Raw genomic sequence first — 12933 nt, forward strand, 5'->3', positions numbered from 1 at the left:
AGCCTTCATCATAATCATCTTCATCAAATGTACAGGTCCACACCCATTGCTCATGATTGGTCTAAACCTCACCTGAGGGCGGACCCCTTACCTGAAGATACCTGTTTGTATAAATACTGAGATGAAATGAATGAACTTCACTTTGACGAGGAACTTTCACTGTCAAGACTTGTCTGACGTGCTTGTAAACTTCCTCCTTCTGCAGAAGAATATTAAATATCTTTTCTTATACATCTTGAAACGAAACAGGCTGCCAATATTGAATAATTTACTCTAACAACATCATGATATGGCTGCTGAGAAGCTCCTTTTGACAGTGATCTCTAAGGCTTTGTTCACACGGCAGGTCTTGATGCTCAATTCCGATTTTTTTACACAGATCCGATTTTTTTGTTTGGCAGTTCACATGACTTTTAAAATGTGACCTATATTTGACCTACATTGACTCCCGTGTGAACAGACCCGCATGTGCAGAAGGACAATAACAATTACAATGCACTGTTTACGGAAGTAACCATTGATAACATGATAACATTACAACCAGTTTCATTTTCAAGTTTTTGTGCAGCGGAAGCCAGCAAAGATATGAGCAAATGGAGGTGAAGGATGAGGAAAAAGAGAGCCAAATGCTTAGCTATATGGCTTTTTGTAAAGTGCAGGGTTGCCAGATGGGGCGGGTTACCGCCGAATGGGCTACTGGATTTAGCGGTTATAGACTGGTTAGGCTGTAAATTGTCAATCCCATCTGGCAACCCTGCTAGAGTGACGTATAAGTTGCATTAAACGCGACTTGACAGTTCAGACGGCGGGCGCGTTGCTAAATATCAGATATGTATCAGATATAATACCACCTCTGAACGCGACCCAGGTCGGATTTTAAAAAGTCTGATTTCATGTGACTTGCGCTGGTCACACGGTGATGCATAAATCAGACCTGAGTCGCATGTCAGCAAAAAAATCGGTTTGGGTCACCTCACTGCCGTGTGAACGAAGCCAAATAGAGTGAAAAAATAACAGCATCCACACTCAAATCTGTGCAAAAAAGTTGTTTATTGCAAGCTTTCAGTCATAGACCTTCTTCAGGCATAACACAGTGATAAGTGAATGCAGTGGTATATAGAGTTCAAACAACATCACTTGATTAGCCAATGCACAACACCTGTGTCAAATATCTTATCTAGTGGCTCGGCATCGGTCTCATGAACACTTATGAAATACCACTAGGTGATATATTTGACACAGGTGTTGTGCATTGACTAATCAAGTGATGTTGTTTGAACCCTTTATACCACTGCATTCACTGTCACTGCATGGTTTAGGTGGCCTGTAAACAGTTACCGTCATAACTGGTGGTTGGCATTTCCTAACTGTGGCATGACATTCAAGAGGAAAACATCAAAGGGTTAGAGAACAGTTCAGCTTGTCTGACGCTACGCTAGCTGTTCATATAATATATAATAATAGGCAGACAGGTTGAGTGTAACTTTGACTCCAGGGCAGACAGACAGGTAGAGAGGGTGTCTGCTGTTGAGGAGGAGCAGCTGGTCATAGAGGTTCTGAAACCCAGTTAAATCCTGGATTATGTTGTGTGTTTTTCCCAAAAAAAGTCTTTGTATGTTTTGCCATTTGAATTGGTTTGAGACTGGGGACAGCCTTGACTAAAAGCATTTTGTAAAATAAGCTGCATTAACTACTGTGCTCCCAAAGTGTATAGGCTATCTAACATGCAGTGTGTTCAATATGAGCACTCACTGAATCAGGATTCTATGAGACTCATACGAGGTTAACAAATAAAAGGTAAACAAAACTGTGTGCATACAGCCTCTTCTGTACTCCAATAAAGAAATAACAGTGTACTGCTTAACTACTTTTATTAGATTCAGTGGGGAATAAAACATTGGTACAAGTACTGTACATCAACTGACTCAATTTCAGCTAGAATACATTCAACAACTTGTAGGGGGGGGGGGGGGGGGGGGGTGGTATCATGAGGTATTGTCACATTAAGCAATCTGAGAATGTTGAGTAGATTAAACACCACAGTAGTAGAAAGTAGAGATGGTTCTCACCTAACACACTGTTTTCTCCTGACAGGATCCCTGCTTGTCCTCTACAAACACCGGCCCAGTCACAGTGTAAGTCAGAGCCCTCCAGTTAATCACATTGCCTGGGCTGTAGTCTACATTATCTGTGAAGTGCTGAATCTCACAAGGAGACAGGACACGGTTCCACACATGCACATCAGTGATCTGCCCAACAAATGACTGGTCCTTCTGAAAGCCCCCCCCATAGGAGTCTTGGTCCTGACCCAGGACAATGATGGGAACACCATCAAACTTTCTATCCCCTGTGTAGCCCTGCTTCAGCGTGCTGGGCTTCCCATTGGTCCACAGCTGAGTGAGCCCATTGGTGGAGTCCCAGGTCCCACACACTGACATGCACACGTTGAGCTCATCTGGCAGCCCCTTATATTTGACAACTTTATCCATGACCGCCAGTTGCAGGTCTCCAACCTCCTTTCCCTTGATCAGCAGCAGGTTGTTGAAGCATTTTTTAGAGGACATGGAGAACAGACCATAGGCTCGCCGCAGGTCTGTGAAATACCTTCAGGAAGAGGTTCATAAATATAGAACAAGAGTTAGAAGAGTTAGAACAATAATTGTTTAATATAACTACGGATCCACCCATAGACGGATCATGAAAAAATGGGCCCCTGGGCCTGGACGTGTAGAAAGGCCCCCCCCCCCCTCCCCAGCGCAAATTTTTTTTTTTTTTAGAGCGCAAGTAAACACAATGCCAACAACATATACGACATAGCCTACGTTTACCTGCATCTCAACAGGTTTTACAGCGGAGGAACACTCAAAGCCAACAGCACAATAACTAGAAAAAATTCACCTGTATTTCAACGACACAGGATTTACAACACAGGCATGCCACACTCAATTGAAGCCAACAACAGTACATGTACAGTAACAAAATACACCGCTTTCAACCAAAAACAATTGGCAACACTATGGTGTCATATATAGCAACCACAGGATGGCTTTATAAGACTAAATTAATCATAAAATAGTCTTACCTTATGCAATGCATTTTTTCCTGGCTCTGCTTCGTGCAAAATCATCCACGATATCATTAAAGTCCAGTGATTTGGTCAGTTCGCTCTCAATTGCCATGAGAGAAAGAGCCTTGAGACGGTGTTGCGTCATTTTAGTCCGCAATTCATTTTTAATCCTGGACAGCACAGAGAATGACCGCTCCCCTTCGGAATTGGTTACAGGCAGAGTCAAAAATAGCCGCAGCGCAACATAGACATTTGGAAACGTAGATTGCAGGCCACAATCGATAATTACGCGGAGTAGTCCTTGTGGGCTTTTATCATCTTCAGCCTTAATAAAAGATCTGTAAAAGACCTGCACCAGTGTGACCTCGTGACCTGTCCCCAGTACACAAACTTTAATGGGGCCCTCTAGTGTCTAGTTTCTATAGCCTACTCATTAATCTAATGAGAATGTAGCCTGTATTCGCATTAGAATCTGAGTAGGCTATAGAAACTATGTAGCCCACACAAGCTTCTCTTTTTTTTGCAAGACGTGGGCCCCTATAAAATTGTTCAAAATAGTATATTCAAAAGTATATTCAAAATAGTTTTTTTACGTTCATATAAGGAATCTCATTTGTCCCAGTTACAGTAGGACATTTTCTACCGGCATCCCTGCGACAAGAAATGCAAAGGGCCCCCTGATCTCTGGGGCCCCTGGGCCTGGGCCCGGTAGGCCCGTTCAGTAATATGTCTTTGGATCCACCATACAGACACAAGGTCAACGTCAGTCAAGGTGTTTTGAGTTGTCTTAACTTGACGACAGTAGTATTGAACACTAGATTACCTGAGACATAAGGTCACAGAGCCAGGGGTCTCTCCTAATGGTGTCAGCTTCACGTGTGCAGTGTTCGTTTCTTGTGTAAATGTAAACACTTTACCTGTGAGATCTGGTCAGAAAAACTGGATTTAGTCCATCAAATCAAAACAAACCATTCAAAGCACATTTGGAATTGTAATGTTAGTACTGTCTGAAGAGATTTCCAGTGCATACACAAATGTAAATGATATGTACTTCCAGGTATGCGTGTAGTGCCATATGCATACTGATCGTATGTCAAATGAGCATTCATGTTCAAAGTAAATCAACGGGATGTTCAGATGTCTCACCTTGAGGCTCGGCCCAGCACATGGTGAACATGACCAGCACCACAAAGAGTCTCTCCATCTGTTCACAATACATCAACAGCAATGTTTACAACAAATATGACATTAGGGTTTCAGTGTACATGCAAGTATACACTTTAAATGGGTTTGCATTCTCCTTGAATGCATTCTCTACAATTGCAAGTGTATGGCATTAATGGACAAAATGGCTTTCACCGTATGTCATGCTAGAGAACCTACCTTGTCAGTTCTACTAAACGGCAGATGTACTGTAAGTTGATCCAGAAGATGTCTAGTTTAGTTCCTAAGATGTCTGGTCTCTCCTGTCCTTTTTATTGTGATCAGTGGAACAGAGAAGTGGCTCCTCCTTATCTGTGAGTCCCTAGGAGGAGGCCCAGGTGTGGCATGTGGGGCTAACGAGCCTGCAGTTCTCTTCCCTGGGCCATCCGCCTGATAGGGGAATGCGGGGCAGCTGTGCATGGTTATCAATACACCCGCTACTCTGTGGGTCACTACAATATGTAATGAAATGGAGGGTATTCCACTAATGGGATTAACTCTGATCCAGGTTTAAATCAGATTCGAGCGCTAATTTAAGCTTGCGGTCGGTTCCATCAATGTGGCTAGAGGACATGGAGAACAGACCATAGGCTCGCCGCAGGTCTGTGAAATACCTTCAGGAAGAGGTTCATAAATATAGAACAAGAGTTAGAAGAGTTAGCTGTGCATGGTTATCAATACACCCGCTACTCTGTGGGTCACTACAATATGTAATGAAATGGAGGGTATTCCACTAATGGCGATTAACTCTGATCCAGGTTTAAATCAGATTCGAGCGCTAATTTAAGCTTGCGGTCGGTTCCATCAATGTGGCTCAAATAATTCCCTGCTTGGTTGCTATGCAACCAATCCTTCTGAGTAATTCTGGTCCCGAGCAGACTTACAGGCTGGTTTAGGTAATGCGTGCGTCAAAAATCTCTCACAGGCGGAAACTACATCCCGAACGAAAGTTCCTCAAGTGTCTTTTAGGAAATATTAGTTCCCACTTTTTACAAGATAGATTGATAGATAGTTTAACTGTGTGATAGATAGATAGTTTGGTATTTTGAAAGTGTGATCGATCGATAGATAGATAGTTTGATTGTGTGAAAGATAACTTGATATTTTGAAAGTGTGATAGATAGATAGATAGATCGATAGATAAATAAAAAAGCGTAAAAAAAAATAAAATTAAAATTAGCTGTCTATTAACTTGCATTGCTGTCATCACAGCGGTTTGGCTGGTGCAGTGGTTAAGGCAGCCAGCTAGAGTTCTGAAGGTTGTGTGTTCAGGACTTGATTTAATTGAATGTTTTTTTTTTTTTTTACATTTAACCGAAGCCTTCATGCAAATCGATTTACTATATATATATATATCTGTCTAAGTGAATCATCTATCCATCAGTAATCATAAGAACAAAATAATCTATGCCAAATCCAGGGTCCAGTTAGAAGAACATCATTTACTACTCAGAAAGGCTTCAAACACCATTGTAATCGTGTCAGTTCTTGTAAATTTGCCTGCACCATCATTGTATAGCCTATATCATTTTTTTGATGAGATTTTAGATTAGATTCAGACAACGAAATGCAAAAAAAAGTGTGTCTGAAGAGGGATTTGAACCACCGTCTTAAAATAACGAACATATACCATGGCAGCGGTCAATACCACTAGGTCATCTAACGATATTACGATTTGTAGCCTGCTGCTGATATCACCAGAGTAGTAAATATTAATTTATTAAAATATGAACATATAACAATAACTGGGGCTAGTATGACCTACGCATTTAATCGGTCAGCAATTTCTTGCCAAACCATTTCCCTCGCCTTGTTAATTGCGGCAGTATTGCACTATTTTACATCTTATTTTTCCGTCTTCATAAAGATCAATAAGTCAGAATGCTGCGCAAAAGTAGGACCCCTGCAGAGTGGATTATCTTCATTTCGACAGTTCGACTCTTCGGGGCTCTTTATGTCTGCGTGCACGCGCCCATATCGAGGATTTCTAAGCCGGTGTTTTGTGAACACTCATGACACAAGCCTGATCCTCGTTCGAGGAATCACCTGGGGGCTATTCCACGAATGTTGATTAGTATATCGGCGATAAAAAGAAATCCTGCGATCAGGCAACTCGGAATTGGAATTCAAGCCTCAGGTGATTCCTCGAACGAGGATCAGGCTTGTGTCATTATAAATTATATTTATATATTTATATAGCGCTTTTCCGAGGCTCAAATACCCTGACAATATGGGGAAAACGGGATCTCAAAATGTGGCCTAACTAATTAATGCAAGTGCAATTGGAATAATCCCAAATGTGGCCTAACTAATAATTAATGCAAGTGCAATTCAAAATGGAATAATCCCGAGAGCGCACATAACAGGCGCACCCCTAAATCGTGACGTGTTTCCGGTGCCGCAATAATAATAATAAATTAAATTTATATAGCTCTTTTCCGAGGCTCAAATACCCTGACAATATGGGGAAAACGGGAAAGTGCGGTGTCCCTTGTTGTATAAATAGATCGGGTAAATGTAGCCTATAATTAATGCAAGTGCAATCGGGCTAACGTTACTCATTCTCGCAGTTCCAAATGAATGAACGTTGAAGCGCTTGTATCTCAAAATGTTACAACCCGCACTGCCGTCGGGTTGTAAAATAGCCTAGTTTGATAGGCCTATTGACAGCGAATAAAACCGTGAAGATGACAATTTTTTCTGCTGTTGTTATTCTGTTCTCCGTTGGTTGTTTCTCAAAATGTGGCCTATTAAAATCTGTTCTCCGTTGGTTGTATCTCAAAATCTGGCCTAACTAATTAATGCAAGTGCAGCCCGACAGGCGCACATAACAGGCGCACCCCTGCGCTTTCAGAACGAGCTACCCCAATCTCACGTCGGAATTCGACGTTTGGATATGCAATCTCACGTCGGAATTCGACGTTTGGATGCGATGGACAGACGTCGAATCCTGACGTCTGCCGTGTGAGACCAGGTTGGTGTCTGTGTGTGTGTGTGTGTGTGTGTGTGTGTGTGTGTCTGTGTGTGTGTGTGTGTGTGTGTGTGTGTGTGTGTGTGTGGGTGTGTCTGTCTGTGTGGGTGTGTGTGTGTGTGTGCAGGGGTGTGTGTGTGGGGGGGGGGGGTAGGGAAAGGAGGGGGAGAGAGAGGGAGGACAGAGAGAGAAAGGAGGGGGGGGGAGTGGAGAGAGAGAGAGACACAGGTCAGGGGTATTCCAAAAACCTCGCTAAAGGAAGATCCAGGCTTATTTTTGATAAGTCTTGTGAGATTTATTTTTAAAAAGCCTAGATTTCCTTTAGCTACATTGATGGAACACCCCCGAGGAGATCAATGGTAAGTGGACTGACTTATTCCAAAGCTCTTTACAACGGCCTCTCATTCACCCGTTCACACACACATTCACACACCAATGGCGGCAAGCTACCATGCAAGGCGCCGGCCCGCTCACTGGGAGCAATTTGGGGTTCAGTGTCTTGCCCAAGGACACCTCGACATGTGGCCAGCCGGGGCTCGAACCGCCGATCTGCCGACCTTGCCACAGCCTCTACCTCCTGAGACAGCCTCTACCTCCTGAGACACAGCCTCTACCTCCTGAGAAACAGCCTCTACCTCCTGAGACACAGCCTCTACCTCCTGAGACACAGCCTCTACCTCCTGAGACACAGTCTCTACCTCCACAGCCTCTACCTCCACCAGCCTCTACCTCCTGAGACACAGCCTCTAACTCCTGAGACACTGTGTGTGTGTGTGTGTGTGTGTGTGTGTGTGTGTGTGTGTGTGTGTGTGGATACATGAATCACTCTCATGCTTAGTGTATGATTGTAATTATGTTTCCTTTAATTCAGCTCAAGCAGCAGAGCTGTCAGCCATGGGGGCCAGACTGACGGAACTGCAGATACAGAATGCAGGTATGTTCTTACAGTATTGCAGTGTGTGTTCAATGTAGGTGTCTGTGTATGTAAAGGTGTGTGTGTGTGTGTGTGTGTGTGTGTGTGAGTGGGGGGGGGGGGTACATGAATCATGAATATTATTGTAATAACAGCAACTGAATGGGAAAGTGTGTCCAAACTTTTGACTGGTACTGTATGTTTCCTTTAATTCCAGACCAAGCAGCAGAACTGTCGGCCATGGGGGCCAGAGTGACAGCCAGCGAGGGTCAGGTGGTGGAGCTGAAGAGAGTGAATGAAGGTGAGACAAACACTGACTTCCAGATTCGTGTTATTAAAAATAATGTCATACTTTACCCTACCCCCATGAGGTAATGTTCAGAATATATCTTTCACAAAGTAGTGTATATTTTTAAACAATATGATCATAATGAACAGTTTGGCCTGGTAAGATGGTACGCTGCTTTAAAGGAGATATCCATGTGTTATTCCCTTGTGTTCACAGAGAGACCGAAGGTGGCGTTCTCTGCTGCCCTAGGTGCTCAGATGGGACCTGCCTCTGGTATTACCACTGTGGTCTACAAAAACATCATCACCAACATCGGCCATGCCTACAGCCCAACCACAGGTACTGCTGACACACGGCAACAGATATAAAATGAGTAAATGATTAAATGAATGAACGAATGAATGAATGAAGGAATGAATGGATGAATGAATGAATGAGTGAATGAGTGAATGAATGCATGCATGAATGAATGAATGAATGAATGAATGAATGAATGAATGCATGAGTGAATGAATGAATGAATGAATAAATGAATGAATGAATGAGTGAATGAGTGAATGAATGAATGCATGCATGCATGAATGAATGAATTAATGAATGCATGAGTGAATGAATGAATGAATGAATGAATGAATAAATGAATGGATAAAAAACATGTGTGAATCCTAAAATGATATACAAAGGTTATCCTGTTGGAAACAACATTACGACAACAGTTATGCAGGATGAACACAACAAAGTCCCAGGTTATTTCCATTGTGGGGTTGTGGGGTCAGCTACAGGGACAGTGTTCACCATTACTAACAGTCATGTTGCTCTGGTGTCTAGGAGACACAGACAGTGTTGATCTCTCTCTGCTTTCCTCTGATACAGGATTCTTCACAGCACCAGTGAGAGGAGTCTACTTCTTCAGATTCAACGCCAATGAAAACGACGCCTCAACATATATTATATGAAATAATGATTACATATATCTTAACACACACACACACACACACACACACACACACACACACACACACACGCACACACACACCTCTGTTTGAACTCAGCCATGCAACACTGCTGTGACTGAAGTCCCAGGCTGGCTCCAGGTGAATGCTGTCATCTAGTGGCTGGAAGGTCAGTTCAGGTCAGAATCTATAAATACACAGTGGTGTGCCGTCAGGGCCAGCAAGGCCTTCTCTGCTGGCCTAAACATCATCAGAATATACATTTTATTTTAATATATTTTTTCCACAAATATGTATTAATGATTCCCCATAGTCTATTCTCTTCATTTCATAGCTTTCCTCTTGGTTGCGCTGCTTCCAGTCTCCGATTGAGATTTGGAGGGCTGGCCTTTATGTTAGAGCTTTTATCCAATCAAAATGTGTTGCTAGGGGGCTCCAAAATCTGCCCAGCCTGCACGCTAAACGGTGCCGCGGATACGACCTGTAACTTAACGTTGGAACGAGAAAACCTGTGGCGTTCCTAGTAAACCTACGTAGATGCGAGCAAAAGCAACAACGGCGCCTGCTGTAAGGCTCAATGATGTCAGCACCCAGCACGTCTTTTGATTGGATACGCACTATTGATACGCACTATTGATATTCACTATTGAGATGTGTAACTATGCCGGTAGATGTGAAACTTTTGAAAGTGCCAGGGAAACGGAGCGCCACAACGAAAGCTTACGTTGACTGATCGATAATACTGATCGATTGTGTCCTGTTTTTGGGTAAACAATAACTTTCATTTAGGGGACACGATAAAAGCGCCGAGTCCACAAACAGGAAACTACGTTGAGCTTCTTTCTTTTCTGGCTGAAAACAACCCAGATTTACATTACCACCTGTCCACAAACAAAGTGTTTACTGGGACGTCAGGCAAAATACAAAACGACCTGATTTTTGCTATTGCTGAAGTGGGAGAAGAGATCAAAATGGAGATTAAAAAGGCACCCTTTGTCGCTATTATGGTGGACGAGACGACAGACGTGGGTAATGTAGCGATCTTAAAGATGTTAGTTTAACACTCTTCATTGTAAATGCGGATTTATTGATTAAAAATGCTTCGGAAATATTAATATAACTCTGTTGTACTTGTCTGACTATGTTAAGGTGATGCAACGCCCGGTTATACTGTGTTTCTGTCTAGTTTCTAGAGCCATGGCGTCATAACGATGGTATTAAGAGGTAGAATAATTCAGGTAGGAATGTGTCGGACATCACTGAAGGCCTAGGTGTGAAATGCACCGCCCGCCACTGTAAATACAGCACGTTTGATTGGGTAATATGCTGGTAGGAAATGGTTTAGAAATGTCAGAAACACACAGAACAGAACAGCAACATAGAAACACACAGAACAGAACAGCACTGCAATAAGACTGATTAAAATTCAAAGTTTAACACAAATACAAAAACAAGAAGAAGCAAGAACTTTCATGTCATCAAATGAATCATAGAAACTGTTAAGACAATACAAAATAAACAACACCCAGTGGAAATTCTCTCCACTGTTGAGAAGAAAACGGGAGAGGAGAGGAGAGAAGAGGGGAGAAGGGGAGAGGAGAGGAGAAGAGAGGATGGGAGAGAAGAGGAGAGGAGAGGAGAGGAGAGGAGAGGGGAGAAGGGGAGAGGAGAGGAGAGGGGAGAAGTGGAGAGGAGAGGAGAGGGGAGAAAGGGAGAGGAGAGGAGAAGAGAGGATGGGAGAGGAGTGGAGAGCTGGCAGTTCACATGACTTTTAAAATATATATTTGACCTACATTGACTCCCGTGTGAACATTCCATGGCCCTGAACAGACCCGCATGTGCAGAAGGACAATAACAATGACGTCAGGATGTCGCGCGCAGCGCACTATTTACGGAAGTAACCATGGATAACATGATAACGTTACAACCGGTTTCATTTTCAAGCACTCGCTGTTATATTTGCGTCTAGAGTGCAGAGTTACCAGATGGGGCGGGTTACTGCCGAATGGACTACTGGATTTAGCGGTTATAGACTGGTTAGGCTGCAAATGTCAATCCCATCTGGCAACCCTGCTAGAGTGATGTAAAAGTCGCATTAAACGCAACTTGACAGTTCAGACTCCGGGTGCATTGCTAAATAGCAGATATGTATCCGATATAATACCACCTCTGAACGAGACCCAGGTCGGATTTTAAAAAGTCAGATTTCATGTGACTTGCACTGTTCACATGGTCATGCGTAAATCAGACCTGAGTCGCATGTCGGCAAAACAATCGGATTTGGGTCACATTTCACTGCCGTGTGAACGAAGCCTTTGTTTGTGTTTTAACAAGGGGGTAGGCTGCCTGGTGGGTGGGGCTGGAGCCCAATCAGGCTGATTAGGGGGCTGACTGGGTCTCCTGGTTATAACATTGGCCCTGTCCACACCTATAAGTTTTTTTGATAAACGTTTTTCATATATAAAAATATTACCGTCCACACCAGCATGTTTATAAACAATGTCTGTGTCCACATGCATACGTATTGTATATTCTGGTATCTGTTGCTGCTAAAAAATGAGGAAGAGTTCTTTTTTTTTTTTTTTATACTTTATTGCAGGACTTTACATCACATTTCACAAATTCATTTCACACACTTTACAAGTTCTTCACTTGTTTAAGTTCATCCTGCAACATTTTTGTTTGTTTTTTTTATTTTTTATAGAGAGAACAAGAAATAAAGAAAATAAAGAATAGAGACTAGAGAGAAAAAATAAAAGAAAGAAAAAAAAAGAAAAAAGGAGAGAAATTATAGGGATAGAAATAGAAAAGTAAGAGACAAAGGGAGGGGGGTGGGAGGGGTGGGATCGGGGAGGGTTGGGGGGGGGGGGGGCTTCCTTCCTACTCATTCATTCGGTCCATTTACTCCAGTTCATAGTGAATTGCTCTTCACGGCCTCCCACTTTGCAAGTAATTCTTTCCATTTCTTTTATGTCTTCAACAGTTTTTTGAAGAAGAAAAACTGTTGAGGAAGAGTTCTTGAGCAGATTTAAGACTATTTATTCAAAAAAGCAGTTTACACAGCATGGTCTTCTCTGGTCTGCAGCAGGTCATCTGGGTGGTCGCAGGAAGTAAAAAGAGACAGAGAGTGGTTCTCCAAAGGATTTTATCCCTTGTCCTATGCAAATCCCTTCATCCCTGAGCCAACCAAACCAGAGATATGGTCAAAGATTCTCTAGCCAATGATGGCCCCTTCTCCCGTCCCCTGCCCCAACATGGAGTGGTCAGTGTGTCTGTGTCTCCAAGCTGCCCCAAGGAACCTCGCGGCCCCTTCTGTGTAGTGGTCAGTGTGTGTGTGTCTCCAGGCTGCCCCAAGGAACCTTTCGGCCCCTTCTGTGTTAACATCTGTTAATTATCAGTGTGTGTGTGTGTGTGTGTGTGTGTGTGTTTGCTTACAATCGGTCTCAACCCCCATTTGTTCAGGAGAGGTCAGACTTTTACAAGGCCTTACATATAATCCATGGTATGTGTGTGTGTTTCACGTAACTTAAAATATAC

At 42.9% G+C, this 12933-nt stretch overlaps 1 protein-coding gene across 1 annotated transcript; it reads right to left on the reverse strand.

Moving 5' to 3' along the window:
* Positions 1–2069: 2069 nt before the first annotated feature.
* LOC308162519 (C-reactive protein-like) lies at positions 2070–4271 on the reverse strand (the record flags this gene model as incomplete). Its single annotated transcript, XM_080536667.1, has 2 exons — positions 2070–2593; positions 4214–4271. The coding sequence occupies 2 exons, from the start codon at positions 4269–4271 to the stop codon at positions 2070–2072; spliced, it is 582 nt and encodes a 193-aa protein (XP_080392793.1).
* Positions 4272–12933: the final 8662 nt, after the last annotated feature.

Source organism: Nansenia antarctica (genome assembly GCF_963989245.1).
Source record: "Nansenia antarctica genome assembly, chromosome: 7".
Lineage (NCBI taxonomy): Eukaryota > Metazoa > Chordata > Actinopteri > Argentiniformes > Microstomatidae > Nansenia > Nansenia antarctica.